Raw genomic sequence first — 22,500 nt, 5'->3', positions numbered from 1 at the left:
TAGTGTCTTTTCTGTTTTCGGTTATTGTGGGGAAAGCTTTCGCTGAAAATAGCTCACAACGCGTCGGGCTGTGAGCTTGTCGATCTGCTAGGTTCTGCGAAAGCTTTCCCCACAATACGGACGCTGCAGGGGTTTAAGCAATCTGGGAACCCATCGCCAAATAAAAAAGAAAAAAAGCGCCCTCTGCTGTTTTTTACTCTTTCACTTTCACCTGGGTTTTTGGTCTACCCTCAGCGCTCCACTTCACTAACACCACTTCTCCCAGAGAACATAGATCGTTTTGGTTGTAAGCCCACATGTTTCTATGATGAAAGAGCAAGTTAAAATGTGAATATCTTTCCGTGGTTTTGTCTGTTCCGAGAACGCTATTGTTAAATGAGTTTCGGTTTGTTTTCAGTGGGAAGGGAGAGCACAGACAGTAAATCCCGCCCACTACATTTGATTGGGTAAAGCTCGGCCTGCTTCCTGATCTGAAGGCACGCCCACTTGTAGGCCAGTGCGTACACGTTATGACGAACCCCCCCGACAGATTCAAGCGGAGAGCAGAATCTGTTCTTGAGAGATTAGGGTTTAAGTGGTTAAGACATATTATCATGACACATCATGTCAACATCTAGATATATCAGAGTAAAAGAAAAAATGATGTAGAAGACAGCGTCTTTTCCATATAAAGTGACAATAATGGCATCAAGAACAATATGTCATTAATTGTTTTGACCTTCTTTTAGCCAGTCCGACAATGTGTAGTCCTCACACACACGTCTTATTTCTCGGATTTCTCGTCATATTTTGCAATGGCTCACAGTGCCAATGACGAGAATGACGAGCTTTGTGTTTTCAGTAGTTTTACGATAGAGGGCAGCCTGTGAATGACCCCAGGACCACCCAAGAAAAGTACACCCAGAAATCACGTGATCACAACAAAATGAAGCTGGTTTCGTGTAGTGTTACAGTATACCGTAGGATTTAATAAATTCAAATTTTACTTTTACTACTTTTTACTACTTCTAATTTTACTACTACAAAACATTTTCATGAAAAGATTTGAGAACCACTGGTTTAAATGTATTAAAAAAAATGTTTAAGCCTAAATAAGCAAGTACCTAAATAAGCCTAAATAAGCAAGTACACTTTATAAATAAGCCACACAAAAAAACGCAACCCGCAACTACCAATTTTACAAGCAACTTTACAGAAAAAGAAGCCCAAAGTCGCTTATAATAAGCCGACATGGCAACGCTGATGCTCGCCTCGCCCTCGCCTCCAACAGATGTTTATATTTTTGATTGTGTGCTGTCATGCTCGTTTGAGCTTATATGTGTTTGGGAATGTTGTTGAAGGTTATGTTATTTCGTCAGCTGACACCCAAGCCATACTACATTTATTTGATATCTCCTACGTCTGAACACTTGCTGACAGACAGACAAGAGTCCCTGGCTGTTTACTCAGCCACTGTGACCGTGAGCCAACCACGTTAGACAACGTTTCTCAGACTGGACACATAGAGAAACACAATTTAGCTGTTAGCTCAATCTCATTGTATTTAAGATACCCAAGCCAAGCCATACGACGTTTCTTTGATATCTCCGACATCTGATCTCCATAGTGCAACAAGCATAGGACTCTAGTACAGTGTTGTGGCAGCGCGTCAATCTACCCACCGAAAATGGCGGCCAAAGTGGGCCGGGTTACCACTGTGACGTCACGGTGACGTCGCTACGCCCGGTCTCTACAAATTGGTCCACGACCTAAAAATGGGTTCCGAACTTCCGACCCACTGTTTGGGGAAACACTGCTCTACACTGTGTTCTACTGTAAGATGTGTGATGTGTGAGGTCATATATTTCAGGTGGTGTGATTGGTCTATTTCAGGTCATGTGGGTGTGTAACGTGTGCAGGAGGGAGCAGGAGATGCTCACCAATTCAGGGCAGTGTTTTAGCTCCTACGGGGTCTCCCACGACATACTGCAGGGGCCAGGGGACATGGACCCTTCAGACAGGTTAGAAACACTTATTATGATACTACTACTACTACTACTACAACTACTACTACTACTACTACTACTACTACTACTACTACTACTACTACTACTACTACTACTACTACTACTACTACTACTACTACTAATAATAATAATAATAATAACTAGAAAATGTGCTCCTCGGAGCACAAGTCTCCGCCAGCAGACCCGTGCTATTTTAGTAGAACGGGTCGTCTTGGTAGAATGCGCGTGGTTTTTGGTGTTCTGCAGGGGCGACTGATAGTGTCTGCATCTAAGAAAAAATCTTCTTGAAGCAATGTGTCATATGGGAGTCCTCGTAATTGACTGGTTTGTTCAAATGCTTGTCTGTCTTCTTCATCTTCATTGACTTGAACAGTTTCAGCAGTTGATTGGTGTGTTTGATCTATGTCAGTTTTCTCTAGTGCTACTTCATGTATTTGATCAAGGTGGCCAATTGTTACAGTATTAAGACTTCGGCCTTGTTGTGGGATCAATTCAACTCTATAGTCCTCTTCTGTGTTACTGTTGTAGATGAGTAAGCTTTCTTAGCTTTGGCCTTCTGCGCCTTTGCTTGACCAATGTTAGGTGTTCTCAGAGGGACACACACACGCACGGACGGGTGATTTGTACTGGAAGGTACTGTTCCAATCAAGACTGATTGATCCTGTCTTACCTCACTTCAAAAGTCATAAATGGCCTTTTGAAGTGACACACCTATTTATAGGATTTTATTTCGTCATGCGTCCCTCTAGCCAATCAAAGGCATTGGTGTCAACATATTGACACGTGTCACGTGGAGCTTGACCAATGTTAGCTTGGCTAGGCGCCATGCTAACACACGGCGGGACGAAGCGAAAACATACTCTCCACCTCCGGCGGAGACAATAAACATTTGTATAGAACTTCCTCACTTCAAAGGTCTTTGTGTAAGAACTCAATAGGGGTTCAAACAAGCTAATTAAAGATTGAATACTGAAGTAATTGATCTGATTGAGGAGCATTTGATTCAACTCACATTTTAACAGGAAAAAGTTAATCTGTTCTTTATTGTAGCCGTCGGATGTACCTACAGCAGAGTGTCACCAGGTAGCGCTGTTGCCTCACTCTCCATCTCCCCTGTGGAATGAACTAATCCACATTTAACTCCTCTCCTCTCCTCTCCTCTCCTCTCCTCTCCTCTCCTCTCCTCTCCTCTCCTCTCCTCTCCTCTCCTCTCCTCTCTCTAGGTGTTGCTCATAATGTAAATGAGGTATTGTAGTTTTATGTTAATGAGGAGGTGTTGTGCGTTAGGTTAACGAGGCGTTGTACTTGGTAACAGGAAGAGTGGGCACCTGAGAAGTCTGGGCCTCAATGTTAAAATTGGCAAAATGTAAATAAAATGAAAAAAAAGAAGAAATGCTTTGGAAAATGGTCTGAAATAATGTTAAGTGTACATGATTTGAACATTTGACATTTAAAGCCTAATATTTCAACAATTGCTACAAATAGCTACAAAAGCTGTGGATAGCCAGTCATTTTGGGGATAACCAATAAGTTGCAGGATAAATGTAGGTGTGATAATGATGCACCGTGCATGTGCATGATGTACCACATCATGTACACTGTATACCTTCAATCATTTCCAACCATTATATATTTTTTTTTTACCTTAGCATGTATCTCCACCTTTACACTTTTTCTTTTGGTCGCACTTTTTGATTTGTTCACTATGGATCATCATGAAACAAAAAAGAAAAACACATTGGTTGACATTCCTTTTCTTATGTTAGTGTGTGGTATTCCTGATCACTTTGTTTGGCTTATGCACCTGACTGAAAACCCCTTTGGACAATTTGTTTTGCAAATATTTTTACACATAAAACATGGAGGTGCCCAGACGTCTCAGGTGCCCACTGTTCCTGTATCCTTGTAGTTTTATGCTAATGAGCCTTCAGCATGCAGCTACAGTTGACTGAAGGTCTTAAGGAGTTAAGAACATAATCTGACCTCAGCTCAAAGACTGGCTTATCCCTCTACTATATATACTCTCTCACACACACACACACACACACACACACACACACACACACACACACACACACACACACACACACACACACACACACACACTGTATATATATATATATATATATATATATATATATATATATATATATATATATATATATATATATATATATATATATATATATATATATATATATATATATATATATATATATATATGTTGTATAGGTATATGTATATGTTGGACAGGTGATACTTTAAAGGTTATTTACCATGTTTTTTTATTATACCGGTTGAATTGAATGGTCCAGGTCCTTGTATCCCACCTGAGAAACATTGTATAGAAAGCCACTTAAGGGTATAAATCCAAAAAGCTTCCCTCTGTTGTTTTAATCATATCGCCTCCAGTGGTTCTCAAAGTGGGGACCGGGGATCCCCCTTGGTTCCAGGGGGTCCCCAGCAAAATTATTGATAGTTAGGAACCAAATGGACCATTATGGGACTGTAACTCCGAGAGTGTACAAATGGAACCAAATGGACCATTATGGGTCTGTAACTCAGAGAGTGTACAAATGGAACCAAATGGACCATTATGGGACTGTAACTCCGAGAGTGTACAAATGGAACCAAATGGACCATTATGGGTCTGTAACTCCGAGAGTGTACAAATGGAACCAAATGGACCATTATGGGTCTGTAACTCAGAGAGTGCACAAATGGAACCAAATGGACCATTATGGGCCGGTAACTCCGAGAGTGTACAAGTGGAACCAAATGGACCATTATGGGCCTGTAACTCCGAGAGCGTACAAATGGAACCAAACGGACCCGTTACTCTTTTTACATTTTACAGTGTCAAGTGGGGTCCCAAAAATAACTAGAAAAAGTGCTCCTCGGAGCACAGGTCTCCGCCAGGTCAGGTAGGTTATTGTGGCCTCCTGGTGGCGCTTTAATAGGCCAATGTGAAAAGGGTGCCATTTGTTCTTAGGCCTTGCACGGCAATCGGACACTGCATTCATGATTTGAGGTATTTTGTTCAAAAAAATTGTTTTGCTAAATAAGACCTGCTGGTGGCGCTATAACAGGCCAATGTTTAAAGGGTGGCATTTGCTCCTCAACATAATGTGAATGTGCGTGCAAAGTTTGACCACAATCGGATGCTGCGTTCATGATTTGCGGCATTTTGTTCAAAACAAGCCAGTACTGCAAACTTTAGATGTCAATCTTAGCCAATCAGGATGGAATATGAAAAAGCAAACACATCCGTCTTGATCACATGACTATAGAGTTCATGTGTACCGATTTGGGTGAAATTTGGATAAAATCGGAAGGAGTAATATAAAGAAATATGTTTTACATAAGTCGGCCTCCTGGTGGCGCTATAAAAGGCAGATGTGAAAAATGCAGGGCAAGGGTTTTTCTTTGACCTCTAGGGAGTGCGCTTACAAAGTTTTACACCGATCGGTGCAGTTATAGGTAAAAACACAAATCGGCCTGTTATAGCGCCACCATGAGGCTGATTTGAAAATGTTCAAGTGGCATTACTTCCTCGGCATAGTGGAAATACACGTGCAAAATTTCAAGGAAATTGCATGCTGTGTTCATTTTTAGCCAATCAGGATGGAATATGAAAAATCTGAAAGACCCGTTTTGTTTAATGACTATAGAGATACTGTGTACCGATTTGCGGGATTTTTGGACAAAATCTGTAGGAGTACTGTCAAAAATATGTTTTGCACAAATCGGCCTCCTGGTGGCGCTATAAAAGGCCCATGTGAAAAATGTGGGGCAGAGGTTCTGCTGTGGTATCCAGGGAGTGTGTGTGCACAGTTTCGCTTCGAGCAAGCCAACGGTGCCGGAGATTAGCTGTACACAGACAGAATGACGGACACACGGACGGACACACGGACGGACGGATGGACAGGGGGCAAAACATACTCTCTCGCCATGCCTTTCGGCCTGGCGGAGACAATAATGGCATCAAATGGACATCAGTGGTCTAACGCACCATGTGGCATAGTCCATGTTTTTTATTACGTATTGCGGTTTTATGCTCACCAATCTTAAGTGCTCGATTGATCAACTTGTAAACGTGTAGATCGCTATTTAAAAAATATATATTTAATGTAGAGCGAAAACAGAAAAGACACTAGCATAGTGTCCGCTCAACAACGTGTGGGGTTCACACAACCAGCGGGCGTTAGCGTCATGTGGTCTGTCCGTGTGATTGACAGGAGGCGGAGCCCGCCGGGGTCGTATTACGACGTGTCTCATTGTCCGTCAGACCACGGCCTCCAACCCTTTGACCAGCCCCTGTACGGTCGCCGCGGTTACGAGGAGGAGGAGGAGGAGGAGGAGGAGGAGGAGGGGCACGGGTGGAATCGCGCCTACATAGATTGGAGGGGTCGATGGCACTCCCAGGTAGGAGGAGCTTCTGTCTGTCTGTCTGTCTGTCTGTCTGTCTGTCTGTCTGTCTGTCTGTCTGTCTGTCTGTCTGTCTGTCTGTCTGTCTGTCTGTCCAGCATGCTTGTGCGTGCTCATATGTTTACAATACAGTCGTTAGATGTTACTTCAGATGCTACACATATCTTGTTTACTTGATATGTTTACATTACTGCGCTCCTCATGTCAATAGATGTGCTTTAGTGCAGTAATCCTGGTCACTATACTGCCTCCCCCTGGTCAGCCAGGGCGCCTGATGGAGGGGAAAGGAACTGGTTGGAATAACGTGTTCCTTCCACGCGCTACGTCTAACCAGGGAACCTCCCCCCTGTCGGGTGATAAGAAGCGGCCTGCTTGCTCCTCATGCATTGAAGGAGGCATGAGCTTCAGCTTGGGCTCTCCCTAGGCTGGCAGAGGGAGAGTAGCGCCCAGGATTACATAGGCAATTGGCACTGGGTGAAAAAATATGGGTTACAAAATCGTGGGATAAAAATTATAAAAATAGATGTGCTTTTGCTTTGCGTCACGTTGAAACATTTTGGGAGCACCCCGGACCGTTTTTAAGTTGCTTGATTCAGTATTTAGATATTTGATATTCATTTTATCAGACACGCCCCATTCCTATACAAACCCATTATAACTTCAAACTCATTTTTAACGTGTTAGATTCATCAAAAACACGTCCTTGGTTCTGGTGACTCATCCTTCCCTCCTAATACGTGAGGGGCCGTGTTTTTTCGATTACTTTTTTCGTTTATTTAAAAAAAAAATGTTTTCATTTTCCAAAATAAATATTAAAAATAATTGAAAAAATAAATTGAAAAAACACGGTCTCCTCACGTATTACAAGGACAGTATCAGTCACCAGAACCAAGGACGGGTGTTTCCGTGTTTCCAATGAAGCTAACATGTTTAAAATGGAGTTTGAAGTTACAATGGGTTTGTACAGGAAGGAAGGGGCGTGTCTGATATAATTAATATCAAATATCTAAATACTGAATCAAGCAACTTAAAAACGGTCCGGGGAGCTCCCAAAAGCCTGAGTATACGATAAAATGACCCAATGTTTTTTTAAAGTGAAATATCCCTTTAAGGCACAGCCCTGTTCCTTTTCTGCACCCATGTTGAAATACATGTTGAATCATTATTTATTTTTTGCGGTGGTCCCGGTCGGTCCGTTGGCCACCCGTTCGGCGCCGATATCGTTTTTATTCCTGCCTGTCTTCATTTAGGACCACATTGAAGCGCCGATGGAGGACTGGGATGTGCCTCATCATCGTCATCGTCGTCATCGTCGTCGTAGGGAGGAAGAGGAAGTGTTTCACACTCGTTACCGCAGCGACCCCAACCTGGCGCGCTGCCCAGTGAGGGCGGAGCCTAACGAGGAAGTGATGAGGATGCTGGCCCAGGTGGGCCGGGTCAGACACCAGCGTCGCCACAGCGACGCCTCCCTGGCCACACATGCCGAGCCGGACCACCTGCAGACTGCCGACGGCACGTTCCTACAAGGTATGACCTTTCGACCTCTGACAGGTCAACAACTTAAACCACTTAAAGGGATATTTCACTTTCAAACATGTGTGGGGTCATTTTAACGTTTACTCGGGCTATTGTGAGCACTCCAGACAGTTTTTAAGTTGCTTGATTCAGTATTTAGATATTTGATTCATATGAATTCATAGATTTCAGAAAATTCCTTCAATTGCTACTTCCCTGTCATCTGGGGACCCCCCTCCAAAATCATGAGGGGACCCCCCCTAGGCGTCCTGACCCACAGGTTGAGAACCACTGTAGTAGGCTACCTTCAGAAACTAGGATACCACGTAAACAATGTACTATCAAAATAACATTCTGTACATTGAAACTGTAGGATACCAGGTAAACAATGAACCTAACATCGGTCTAAACAACATGCTATCTAACTTGTGGTGGTGTTTTAGAGAGGGTTCAGTTAGCTGATTTGATTGAAATGTCCTTGTGCAAGATGCTGAACCCTTATGAGCAGGTTGGTGCCTTGTGTGGTTTCCTCTGCTGTGTCTGCTGTGTCTGTCCAGCCTGATCTCCAGAGATTACCGTAACATTGCACGGAACGAGTGCACTTCATTCCGTGGATAGTCGCCTAGAAACCCCGAAATTGCGTGCATATGTACGGCGAGTCCCACGGTGGGCGTAACCAGTCGCAACCCGGAAAAACCCGGAAGCAGAGCAGTCCCCACAACAAAATTTTCGATTCTGTGCCTATCGGTACATAACTCAAACGGCGCTGAGTAGGCACAGGCGAACGTCACACCGTTCAGGACGGCAACTCGGTCGCCTTAGCTCCCTCGGTGGTCCTTCACGGGGTGACAGTTCGCCTGTGACTGCGCGCCTCCGAAATGGTTTTGTCACAAAGGGAGCGCCGTACATATGCACGCAATTTGGGGGTTTCGAGGCGGCTATCCACGGAATGAAGTGCACTCGTTCCGTGCAATGTTACGGTAATCTCTGGAGATCGGGTTGGTCTGTCTGTCTGTCTGTCTGTCTGTCTGTCTGTCTGTCTGTCTGTCTGTCTGTCTGTCTGTCTGTCTGTCTGTCTGTCTGTCTGTCTGTCTGTCTTGTACATGCACCCATTTAACAATGAATGTGTTTTTTACTCGTCAGTGTATCTGTGTGTGTGTGTGTGTGTGTGTGTGTGTGTGTGTGTGTGTGTGTGTGTGTGTGTGTGTGTGTGTGTGTGTGTGTGTGTGTGTGTGTGTGTGTGTGTGTGTGTGTGTGTGTGTGTGTGTGTGTGTGTGTGTGTGTGTGTGTATGTGCGTGTGTGTGTGTGTGTGTGTTTGTGTTTGTGTGTGTGTTTATGTGTGCTTTGCTGACTACGAATTAGGACATTATTCATTTATTGACCCAACTTTTGGTTAGCTCTGCAGTTAAACTCTACATAACGCACACGCACCCATGCACGCACACACACTACACACGTGCACGCGCATGCACACATGCACTTTTTTGTGTGTGCGTGTGCATGTGTGTGTGCGTGCTTGCGTGTGTGTGTGTGTGTGTGCAGGGCTGGTTTTGTACCAGTAAAGCTATGTATTCAGTTCTGCAGAGTTTTGCTACACACACACGCACGCACGCACGCACACACACACACACACGCACACGCACACGCACACGCACACGCACACGCACACACACCTGTGCTACCAGATCACAGTCTCTCAGATTAACAGCCAACACGTCATTGTGACCAAAAACACCTGAGATTACATCCTCTGATTGGCTCGCAAGGCTCCCAGGCCCCTCCCACCACGAAGTGACCCGCCCTCCGCGAGGAAGACGAAGATGAAGGACACTGTCACTATAACGAGGCCAGGACGACCAAAGGAATGTAAAAACACTGCATAATGTAATCAGATTACATGGAAATACCTTTTTGTTTTTCTGCTTCCATTGTTGTTGCTGCAATGGGATTAAGAGGGTCTGGATTACACTGGATTATACACCCTGTTTCTGCTGGGATCTGATCTGAAGCTACAGGACTGACCGCTACCTAACCAGATAACAAGCAATCACTGAATTACTGGATAACAACAGCAATAACAACTTCCATTACATTGGATTATATAGCCTGTTCCTGCTGGGATCTGCTTTAGAATCTGCTCTGGGATCTTCTGGATTTTAGGAGAAACTACATGACTAACAGCTACCTCGCCAGATAACCAAGCAACCACTGGCTAACTGCTAAATAACCAGATAACAACACTGAGTCTGACTGCTAATAAACCACATAACAACACTGAGTCTAACTGCTAACTAACCAGATAACCAACCACCATCAAGCTAACTGTAACTGTCTACCGAACAAGCAACTGACTTCTCTTTCAACATTGCAACATATACCAAACTAGTAGTTTATTACACTAGTCATTTACCAAACTATCAGTACATAAGACTAGACATTTACCAAACTAGTGGTTTATTTCACTAGTCATTTACCAAACTATCAGTACATAAGACTAGACATTTACCAAACTAGTGTTTTTTTAGACTAGTTATTTACACATTAAGTAATTAGCTTATAGCCTGCTAACTATCAAGCTAGGTACTAAACTGACATGTGTGCCATGAGAGAGAGTGATGGAGAGAGAGAGACACAGACACACAGAGAGAGAGAGAGAGAGAGATGGTAGAGAGACACAGAGCTGATACAGAGAGAGAGAGAGATGAGTGATTACAGCACTAAACAAAAGTAATCCCATTAGAGTGAGATCAGCATGAACTGTTCCCAGACCTGCATGCCGGTCAACACATGCACTGACACGCCCACATTAAAGACTCACACACCCACAAACCTCAAACAGAACTACGAACACACACAGAACCACAACTCCCAGCATCCTCTCTGTCGTCCATGTGAGTATCAACACACTCAACTATTCCACAATATCTGAATTCAACAGAGTCTGGAACTACGCCTCCCATGTGTGTGTGTGTGTGTGTGTGTGTGTGTGTGTGTGTGTGTGTGTGTGTGTGTGTGTGTGTGTGTGTGTGTGTGTGTGTGTGTGTGTGTGTGTGTGTGTGTGTGTGTGTGTGGTGTGTGTGAGAAAGCTGCTTTGAGAACAGTGTTGATGTTAAAGGAGCAAAGACGGATTAGAGGATATAAACCTGAGCACTCTCTCTTGTGTGTATGTGTGTGTGTGGGTGTGTGTGCGTGTGTGTGTGGGTGTGTGTGTGTGTGTGTGTGTGTGCACACGGGCGTGCACGTGGCAATAAAGCATAACATGACACAGCAAAACTGCTCTCATTCACATATTTTTGTAACACGCACGCACAAACGCATGCATGCATGCAAGCACATGCACGCACACAGAACCATAGTGACATGTATCAGTTTTTAGTATTGTCCTTAGCTCTATCATCAACTGAGCAGCTCAGTGTCCAGCAGTATTAGACTGTGGTTGTACTGGTCAGCTCCCACACCTGCTTCGCCATACGACGGCATCGCAGGCAATGATTGTGGTGTTTTGTGAGCTTTTAGCGAGACACCAAAGTTAGTACAACGGAGTGTAAAACCAAGCTGACAGAACTCGAGCGGCACTGCAATGCTGTATAAGCAAAGATGGCCGACGCTATGTAAACTCCACAATTCAGTATAATATAGTTCCCTGGAATTTTTACATGTTTTCAGCCATGACTAGTTATTGTATAATATGTTTAGCAACAAATCATTGAATTCTCTTTACAGTCCTCGCTCCTGCAGTGACAAAAAAAAACTCATTTACATTTTAAACAGTTTTACATGTCTTGTTTTGGGTGTTTGCACAAAATTCATGGCAGCAGCCAGCAGGTGTCTGTTTGAGTTTTAGGCGCAAGTTTTTTTTTTGTTTTTGTGGAGTGGCGGTTTAGATATGGATATTATGACATCCATAACACACACACGCAGAGTTTATTAACGTGCTGTGTATTTGAACCAATCAGCCGTTCCTTTGCTCTAATGTCCGGCTCTGGGAAGAGGAGCGCACCAGCACGTCTTTACCATAGAAATGCATGGAAGACACTGACAGTCTTTACCATAGAAATACTTGGAAGACACTGACAGTCTTTACCATAGAAATACATGTAAGACTGGCGCTGCCAACTCAAACGACGTTCTATGTGGACACGGCCCCTTAAGGTAGCTCCCCACCGCATTGACGTTGGTGGTGTTGGAAATCGTTTGTTGCCGACAATCTGCTTTTGAATGGGCGGTGGGTACACTGTTGCGTCGGCTGACTTCATTCGACTGCCAGTCTGTAGTAATATGTAGAAGTATTTGGGGTGAAGAACTACCTTTATATAACAGAATCATCCAGAGCTAACATGAGCCTGCTTAGAGCTACTACACACTGCAAGATATTTGCTCCGATTATGCTCTCGCCGTCCTTTTTTGCCGCTCGCCGACAAAACCCCCGATCTGACGCAAGATCGCAGAGGTTTTGCTCACTGTGTGTGAAATGCTTTGCGTGATGTTCCCGCTGCAATGCCTCCCCGAGCGTTTCTAGATATCTAGCACGTTTGATAAAATATGAGAGGCGCTGTCTCAAGCGGACTTGAGATAGCGTTGTGCATGCGTAGCCTATTTAAATACTGCCCGTGCCCATAAGATTTGTATTGGGACCTGAGGGTACCGCTGCAGGGCGCCGTTGCCGGGAGCCGTTGCCGGGAGCCGTTGCCGGGAGCCGTTGCCGGGAGCCGTTGCAGGGCTTTACTCTCGGCGATGAGTCCTGTGAAATATCTTGCAGTGTGTGATGCCTTTTTGGCGATCAATCGTATAGTGTGAAAACCACAACGATATTATGACAGAAAGAGACTTGTGTAGTGTGAAATGCCTAACGATCTGATGACTCCCGACAACTTTAAAAGTCGTACAGTGTGTAGCTGCCTTTAGTTTTGCTGGGTTCTTCTTGTTGTTGCTTGTGTGTGTGTGTGTGTGTGTGTGTGTGTGTGTGTGTGTGTGTGTGTGTGTGTGCGTGTGCGTGTGCGTGTGCGTGTGTGCGTGTGCGTGTGCGTGTGTGTGTGTGTGTGTGTGTGTGTGCGTGTGCGTGTGCGTGTGTGCGTGTGCGTGTGCGTGCATGTTTCACTCATTGTCTCTTTCTTCTTCATGTCTGTCTGCTGGTTGACAGGAGACATGGACGGTCAGTGGTGGGATCATGGTTGCTATGGCGACACCACACCCATGACAATGGTACGACTAACCCCGCCCCCTCTGTCTGTCTGTGATCTGACCCCGCCCCCTCTGTCTGTCTATCACCCGACTCCGCCCCTTCTGTCTGTCTGTCTGTCATCTAATTCGTCCAACCAGGTGACAGTGAGTGGGGGGAAAGGGACGCGGCCGATGAGCAGACGGAAGATTATTTCCTTGACCCCTCTGTGAGCCAATCAGAGAGGCTGGTGGGGGGTGGGTATGGGGGCGGAGCTTGGTTAGAGGACGAAGCTGATTGGCAGAAAGACTCAGGGGTGGACACCTGCAGCAGTACGACTCTTAACGAGGAATACAATAACGAGCAGGTGATGATCGTTAACAACATGCTAATTACACCTTAATTAATGTGTTGTTAATTAATACAATCGCTAATAACACCTTAATAATGTGTTGTTAATCTACACAACATATGAGTTACTAACATAAAACATGTTAAAAAACATTTTTTATGCATTATAACCACATTTATAATGCATTATGATGCACTTACAGTATAAGGTTTCATAACCCTCGTTATAAATGTTTATAATTTTATATTCTAGGCACTTATAAGTTGTAATGCAATTTATAATTGTATTAATTATAAACATTTATAATTATATTAATTATAAACATTTATAACGAGTGTTATAAGTTCATTATAATGCATTATAAATGTAATTATAGTGCATTGTTAGAACCAACCTTTAAGTAAAGTGTTACTGAACGTTAATTAATCCACAATATCTTCATTGTTTGGATTTCTTTTCATTTATTATTTCTGGTTGTTTATTCTGTCGCTCCTCTCCTATTTTTGTTCTGTTTCTGGGAGGTTATGATGGCACAGCTCTGGGGAGCCTATCACTGCACGGTGTCTGTCCTCTGGGCCAATCAGATGTTCTCGGGGGCGGGTCTGCCTCCTCACTAGTTATTCTGCCTGTCTGCTATTGGCTGCTTTCTTTCTCTCTTTCATTTATTTCACTTGTGCTTCTTGTCTCTTATCTTCTACTGTTGGTCTCTCTGTCTCTGTCTGTTTAACTAATTTAACTAATTTGACGGAAGTAACATTAGCGTTTTTCTCACCGTCAGTTGAGTCAAACCGCCGGGATCGGGATTTACTTTTGGAACACAGTTCTTATTTGACGCGATATTAAAACACATTGGGTGCCAAAACCGTGATTTACCGTGTTATCAAAGAGTAGCGCTTAGGTGCCAAAACAGGGATTTACCGTGTTATAATTTTTTACTATTTTTTTTCCACAAGTGGGTGGGGGGGGGCTAGCGCAGCTTTGGAATCACCCACGGTGACTCTGAGAAGGAAGGGACAGATGGATCACCGTGCCAAAAAACCTGGCTCCCGTCCGCTCCCATTCTATCTCCTTGATAAAAACCTCTGCATCTCCTAGTCATTTTCGATGCACGATCACTCCGCAATGGCGACTCGCATGAGAGATGTTATTGTTAGCCAGGCCCATCCATCGTCGTGCACGTATCCATTGTTTACATGCGGGTGCTCGCCGTGGAGTCTGCAGCTCTAAACAGCGCAGCGTTACAAACGGTGAGATCTCTGGCACTCAACGTAATGTTTTGATAAAACTCTGGCACTGAATGTGTTAAACACGTCTATGGGAATTCAGAATGGGGGAAAAAAAAACACGACCCAGGTAGGATGCGTAAATTACGTCAGACTTCGGTGCTTTATTCATAGGTGTTGTCATTACCTTTAACAAGAAGGTTGCGCAAGGCGCAGAGCTACTGTATATTCTGTGCGTTTAAGTGGCGAGATCAAAATAGAACAGAATGATTTCCTTGCATCCGTGATAAAGTTATTTTATTTAACCTTATAATTAGATGGAAAAGATGGTTTGGTACTAAGACCCCCCAATACCCGTCCAGTCAACACCCAAATAAATGCGAGTCAAACACCGGGATGTCCAAAAATGATCAGTCTGTATTGCTCGAGCGTGCACACGGAGACAGTACAAGTTACAGACAAGAATAACAATCACACTCATGTTGTAACAACAAACAATGGTATTTATACACAGTTGGACTTCAATGACATCAGACATAGGTGCATCCTTATGATTGGCTTTAAGACCCTCAGACGTAGAATGGAAGTCGTAGGATGGACAGGCGTCTGGCTGTCTTAATAATAAGTTGTTGTTCATCTTAGGGTGTCCTTGTGTACAATTCTCGGTTCCATAAACAAGTTGTTCCTTCGATATCATAGGGACATGTGCTCGGTTTTATCTGTGACAGGATGACAGCTGACAAAGGGAATTAGTGACGATGTCAGGTCATGCAGAGATATCGGTCATTGTACAGAGATACACGTCATTAGGACATTAAACACAAAGCGTTGACCAAGACATGTTTTTACTGATTGGGAACATATGAAGCCGGCACCAGATAGCAAATATGGAGCCAGCTACATGGCCTTGGTAGAGAAAGTATAGTAGAGTTACAAAAGGCATGTTTAAAAGACTGAAGTACAGGCCCAAAAAGACATCACTATATTCATTTGACATTTTAAGCAGGTTTATGACACTAGACAAATTAGGATCAATCAAGATTAACTCTATCAATCCGTGTGCCTGAAGTGAAAACACGCGAGCGGGGGCACTCTGAGCAGCATTAATAATGTGATATAATGATGGAGACACGGACGAAACAAAAACTCTGCTCACCGAAACATCACATTGAAAGGAGTCCAAACGCTTTGCATCCGTCAGAATCACTGTAGGCTCTGCCTAATCACGTCTCATGTATAACAGACACCTGTGATATCGTGACATATCAACCAATATTCTTATTCTCAGTGGGCTATTATATATTATACAACGGGTAGTTCCGACCAAGCAATCTGATTGGTTGAAATAGGCTCTCTATCCATGCTCAAACGAGCACACCTAATCAAAATATAAAAATCATCTGTGCTGATCAGACAGAGTCTCGGCAGAGCAGAGCCGGCTAAGTGACTAGGCTAGCAGTTTGCATGGAAAGTTTGCAGATGTAGTAGCTAAATCTGTCATATATATTTTTTTATTTCTATCGAATATCTTAATTGTTAGGTTGAGCTAACTTTTAAGTTTTGTTTCTCTGTGTGTTCAGTTTGGGAAAAGTTGTCTAGCGCAAAGCCATCTCAATGTTGGGCCTGGACTGGCTTAGACATAACACTCGCCGAAAGGTTGTTATTTAGAGAGAAAAATGTCACGCAATGTGAATACATTTTTATGTTTTATTTTGATGGTAACTGTTATATAATCGCAATATTACACTCGAGGCTGGCTTTACTGTGATTATTGGCACTTCAGTTATGCACGACTGCTTCACTGTCGTGCCAATAATCACGGTAAAGCACACCCTCTCATTTAATATTGCTTAATTGATACACCCAATTAACTCAGACACTTTGGTGATTACTGAGAACTTTGAGAATTGGCTGCGTTATGGATGGATTAATGAAACAGAATAGTCTGGTGTGGTTAGGAGCGAACACAGAACCACCACTTACATATTTTACATCATTGTCTTTGATTAGCCTAACTGGTGATACAAACATAAACTGACACAAGGAATGAACAGCAGAGTTGAGAAGTGGCGGTGACTAAGTGTGGGCGCGCTGTGAAGCCGCCTGAGGAGGCACGCTCTTGTGTACAACCAAACCCTTGTGCTTTACGGATAAGACAAGCCGCAAGGGTCATCTACAAGCGCAAAGTCTGTGGGGAAGATAGTTTTGCGCTCTGATAGCGGTAGCCTACACCACACTGCACACCTACACACCTCAGTTTAAGGTCAACCACACGTCCACGCGCATTGCACTGTGCTATCTACAATGTGACAGATGATAATGCTGGTGCATTATCATGCTGTATCTCTGTCTGTCTGTCTGTCTGTCTGTCTATCTATCTGTCTGTCTGTCTGTCTGTCTGTCTGTCTGTCTGTCTGTCTGTCTGTCTGTCTGTCTGTCTGCTGTCTGCTGTCTCCATGGTTTCAGGCTCACTCCTAAACTTCCTGACTCACCCTTCCCAGCATGCACCTCTAGTGGCTCTAGTTCTACTTCCTATTTCCACCCTCAGATCAAGTAGAGGAAAGCAAGATGTTATAGTTCATGTGGTTCATAATGCTATTTGCCAGACCCAAGGGGTCGGGCTTACATGAGGCTTTGTACCTGTTTCGTCCATACATGGGCATGGTCACTTTGTCCTCCGGCCCCAGCCAAAAAAAAATCTGTCCCCCAAAAAAGTCTGTCCATACATGGGCATAGAAGGGACACACGTTGTGCGAAGCCCGGCCATTCAGATTTCAACCACTAGGGGTCTGTCCCCCTTTCGTCCCCTTTCGTCACGAACTATTCATGACATCATTATTATGTCACAAGTATGTAATAAAGTAAAGCTCATCAACCACTGTACTCTCCATTCTGGACTTCATTCTGGGTCTGGCAGAACCAGGTCTCCTGGTCTTGTTTTTGCTGTGTGTTGTCATTACTGTTGCTAAGAGACGGTGTATGTGTGTGATTCCACTTTGATCTTTTAGCAACCGGTAACCTGGCAACCGTCTAAAGATGGAGAGCGTCTGATTGGTCGCATCCTGTTGAACAAACGTTTGAAGGATGGGACCGTCCCCCCCGACGCCGGAGCGCTGCTGGGACTCAAGGTCTGACAATCGTCCTGTAGTCTAGTCCAGTGGTTCTCAAAGTGGGGTCCAGGGACCCCAGGGGTCCTTCAGGGGGTTCCAGGGGGTCCCCAGCAAAATTAGTTAATATAGCATCAATTTACAATTTAGGCATTTAGCAGACACTCTTAATGCAGAGTGACTTACAGTAAGCAAGGACAACACAACATAATACATCAAATGCATAGAAATAGTAATCTAGGATCATAGGTAAACCAAGAACCTATCATCAGTCTAAACAGTAGAATGTTCAAAATGTTTCTATTTATCCAAAATGTCATCTATCATTGAATCAAAACCACTTTAACCCTTACAGTATATACATCGGCTATGTGAATATAGCAGATAGACAAGCTCACAACGGGTCGCGATGCAACACGTTGTGAGCTTGTCGATCTGCTATTTTCAAAAGATCTTGTATTTGAAACATTAAATCTTATATGGGGTTCCACGGCACAATATATGTTTTCAGATGGGGGTCCGCGGCTAAAAACCTATTATAATTTGAGAACCACTGCTGGTCTAGTCTAGTCTAGTCTAGTGTAGTGTAGGTTCCATTTGTACACTGTCAGAGTTAAGGGGGTTGTTGGCCTAATATGTATACCAAACCTGGGGTCCATGACATAAAATAAAAACTAGTGAATCTCTGCAATAGCCTACTGGTCAGGTGGTTCTATCATTGATCTGGTTGAAGATGTCTTGTGTCTCATGGTGATGATGGCATGTGTCTCATGGTGATGATGTCATTGTTTCAGGTGGTAGGTGGTAAGATGACGGAGTCGGGACGGTTGTGTGCCTTCATCACCAAGGTTAGGAGAGGAAGTCTGGCCGACACCGTAGGACACTTGAGACCAGGTAACACGCGCATGCACGCACACATGCATACACACACACACACACACCACACACACACTCACACACACACACACACACACACACACACACACACACACACACACACACACACACACACACACATGCATAACCTGATTGCCTTCCCTGGCCGTGGGTGCTCAGCTAACAATTAATACTCAAAAGTGGAATCCGTCAAGGTGGGGAAAGTCAACGCATTCTCACTCCTAAGACGGCAAACGGGTGACATCTTGGGACGGATTTGACCAAACGTCAAACGTTTGATTGGAAGGGGGTATACCCTCGACGGCACATGTTGACTAGGGGGATAAGAGTTACATCTTGGCCCTATCAGGTCATTAACTCGAACGGCGCTGAGTCGGCTGAAGCGGACTTCGCAACGCTCGGCACGGCGACTCGCTCGCCTAACAGCTCGTTCGGCGGTGCGTCTCGTGGCTCAAGTCCACTTTAGACGGCACGCCTCAGTAGTTTTAATAGTTTTTTATCGGTACTTCTGCATTCCTGGAGTGCGGAAGTACGTACCCAGGACGGCACCAGATGACCCCCAGGGTTAGCCTCGTAAACCCCCCCTCCCGGAAATTGCATTAAAATGTGATTTCACAAGGGAGTCTGGCCCCTCTCTGTGCGGCAGTTTCGCCATGGGCGGGAGTAGTAGTGTTGACGATCAACCCCTTCAGCCAATCAGCGTAACAAAACAAGTGACGTCATCTCAACGCGCTGTTCAGTTTCCAGCCACTAGCAAGTAGCAACATTAGCAACTGCAAACAAACTAGCAAAGTACCAAATCCATTTTTCGTTATGGCTGAATCCGAATTGTTTAATTGCTGTTCTTTTTCTATTTCTGCAATAACTTCACTTATGGCCATTTCTGTACTAACGTTAATGTTACCGCTCATTAGTTAGCTCCGTTGTTATGGTAAAGGGTCGTTCAGTAGTCACGTCATCAACTACACCAGTCGGTCCCTGATTGGCCAACGTGCACTGTCAATCACGGAGCCCTGAGTGCGGACGCTGATAGGCTCGGCAACTTTTTGGAGATGGCCGAACGCCCAGACAGGGCTTTGAGACCAGACCCCCTCGTAAATCAAATGCAAATACATTTGTAGATCGGCTATTTTCAAATGGCCGAAATGTATATAGGGCTGAAGTAACTAGTATAAGTGTAGTGGAGTAAAAGTACAATATTTTCCACTGAGAAGTAGTGGAGTAGATGTAAAAGTACTGAACATACGGAAATACTCCAGTTAAGTATAATCACCTCAAATCTGTACTTGAGTACAGTACTTGAGTAAATGTACTTAGTTACTTTACACCACTGAAAATAACTGTGTGACCCATGGGGATAGCGGCCTCTAGTGGCAGTGATGTTAGACTTCAGTTCTCTATAGTTATCATGCAAAACAAACTATATGATATTTCTAAATAATTTCATCCACAACGTGTATAAGAACATATGACTATTGACATACAAATAACACAGTCTGTCAGTTATGTAACACTAGACCATACCCGTCGGGGGATATGAGCACCACGCGCGCGTCATGGTCCGCTTGTTTCGTCCCGTCGCGGCGTCCTGGACCCACAGTGAACACACACACGCAACCCCCCCCCCCACACACACACACACACACACACACGGCCGGACGGACCCGCGCATGTTGTCTGTGTGTGCTTGTGGCAGACGGCAACAGTGTAACACAGTGGGTCTATGGATCCGACGCATGCGCAGTTTGATCATTCATCCCATAGGGCGTAAGGCCATCCCACAGCTGGGGAGCCGTAACCACGGCGACATTCTTTTACATAAAAAAGCGAATAAACAGTTGACATTTGGGGAAAGCGAAAAACGGGCTTCGGTGTTCCAAGCGGAAAAACGGGCTTCGGTGTTCTGTGCACATGGTAATGGTCAATGGCTGTGTGCAAATGCAGAGCAATTGCTCCAGGCACTGAGGAGAACTGGGCATTTTTTTGCACACAGCACATATAGAGTAACAGACACACAGAGTTACAGACGCACAGAGCTTCAGACGCACAGAGCTTCAGACGCACAGAGCTTTGTTGAATTATAGGAGGATAAGAGGATTAAATGAATTGGCCAATTTGGGTTTTGACTTAGGCAATTGTAAACCTGACTTAGGCCAAATTATTTCTGGAGTAAGTGACTTACTCCAGACTTAGTCCATTTTGTTTGACCTAAGTCACAAGACAATGTGACTTAGGCCCAAAGAAAAATGGCCTAAGTCACATTGTCTTTGACTTAGGCAACATAAAATGGCATAGGCCACACTCTTGACATAGGCCATTATAACTCTGGGGTGGGAACAGCATGTTTCAATAAGGATATAGGCAGTGTCATGCGGGGAAAAAAAGAATGTACCCAAATAATGATCTTATTTATTTTGATCAGGGTGATGATGTCATGAGTCTCATGTTGATGATGTCATGTGCCTCATGGCGATGATGTCGCGTGTCTCATGGTGATGATGTCGTCCTCAGGGGACCAGGTGTTGGAGTGGAACAGGCGTGTGCTCCAGGGGGCGACGTTTACGGAAGTTTACAACATCATCCTGGAGTCCAAGTCTGAACCGCAGGTTGAACTGGTCGTTTGTCGAGCTATAGGGTAAGACACACGCACGCAAGCACGCACGCACGCATGCACACACACACACACACACACACACACACACACACACACACACACACACACACACACACACACTGTTTCCGTGTTCTCAGATGTTTGATTTGATTTGATTTAATTAGCACAAAACGTTAAAACATTTTTTTTTTAAAGAACAGTACACAAAATATAAATAGAAAAGTGCAAGGAGGTGGCAAGAAGGCCAAAGGGTTTTTACGAGGCCTCTACCTATGTATAACAACATTAAAACATTAATAGAGCATGATTTGTAAACAACAAAATATGAATATATAGAATTTACAAATAAATGTTGCTTTGTCTGTCTTCTTTCTTAGTGATGTTGCCAGGATGCAAGAAAGTCCCCACATTCAGCTGGAGTCAGGTAAAGTAAACGAGACTTCATGAGATGAACCTAGACTACACTGGACTAGATTAGATTAGATTAAAATAGATTAAAAAGACGACACTAGACTTATATTATATTATATTAATTATATTATATCATATTATGTTTGTTATGTTATGTTATGTTATGTTATGTTATGTTATGTTATGTTATACTATACTATACTATACTATACTATTCTATACTATACTATACTATATTATATTATATTATGGATTATTATATTATGGATTATTTCTATTATATTTAGGTCCAGCTCCTGGTGTCCCTGCATCTCCCATCAGCCAACAGTACCAGGTGTCTGTAAGTACCCAGAATGCACTGCAGCGATATGACCCGCCCACTCATCAATCTCTCCAATGCTTTGAAACCCACCAGGCGCACAAGCAATTAGCGCACGGAAGCTGATTTTCTTCCACTCCATGTTAACGAATGCAGCCGCTCTCACTGGCCGCGCACGGACGCTACACCCATGCACGTGAAGATTTTGTTCTTCGCTCTGGGCCAAAAAAGTTGTCCGTGCGCATTCTCATTGACCAGACATCCTGCTGTGGCCAGGTTTGGTGGGAACAGTCTTGCACAAACGTGTGCGCGCAATAGAGTGGGTTCCCAGTGTCAACTGTTTTGCTATTCATAATGTAAACAATGTAAGTTTGTCTGTCTACAGAGTCCAGCCCTTATTAGAAGGAACACGTCTTTGGTACCAAGAGTCCAGGTAAGTTGATTGATTGATTGATTGATTGATTGATTG

The 22,500-nt window shown here is 44.0% G+C and overlaps 1 protein-coding gene across 1 annotated transcript in view; it reads left to right on the top strand.

Moving 5' to 3' along the window:
• Positions 1-22,500, top strand: part of LOC308095733 (regulating synaptic membrane exocytosis protein 2-like) — a gene marked incomplete at both ends in the record, with an annotated part of 58,715 nt that overhangs the window by 5,184 nt on the left and 31,031 nt on the right. Inside the window, 10 exons of the mRNA XM_080442774.1 lie at positions 1,873-2,000; positions 6,245-6,431; positions 7,685-7,961; positions 13,270-13,475; positions 17,692-17,811; positions 18,585-18,684; positions 21,199-21,322; positions 21,679-21,725; positions 22,000-22,052; positions 22,417-22,464. Of these exons, the coding sequence (XP_080298900.1) occupies positions 1,873-2,000; positions 6,245-6,431; positions 7,685-7,961; positions 13,270-13,475; positions 17,692-17,811; positions 18,585-18,684; positions 21,199-21,322; positions 21,679-21,725; positions 22,000-22,052; positions 22,417-22,464 (1,290 nt within the window). The remainder of the gene's footprint in view (positions 1-1,872; positions 2,001-6,244; positions 6,432-7,684; positions 7,962-13,269; positions 13,476-17,691; positions 17,812-18,584; positions 18,685-21,198; positions 21,323-21,678; positions 21,726-21,999; positions 22,053-22,416; positions 22,465-22,500) is intronic.

The sequence above is a fragment of the Gymnoscopelus braueri genome, assembly GCF_963280865.1.
Source record: "Gymnoscopelus braueri genome assembly, chromosome: 11".
NCBI lineage: Eukaryota > Metazoa > Chordata > Actinopteri > Myctophiformes > Myctophidae > Gymnoscopelus > Gymnoscopelus braueri.
Note: the sequence above shows the minus strand (reverse complement) of the source record. Positions and strands in the feature narration are given on the sequence as shown.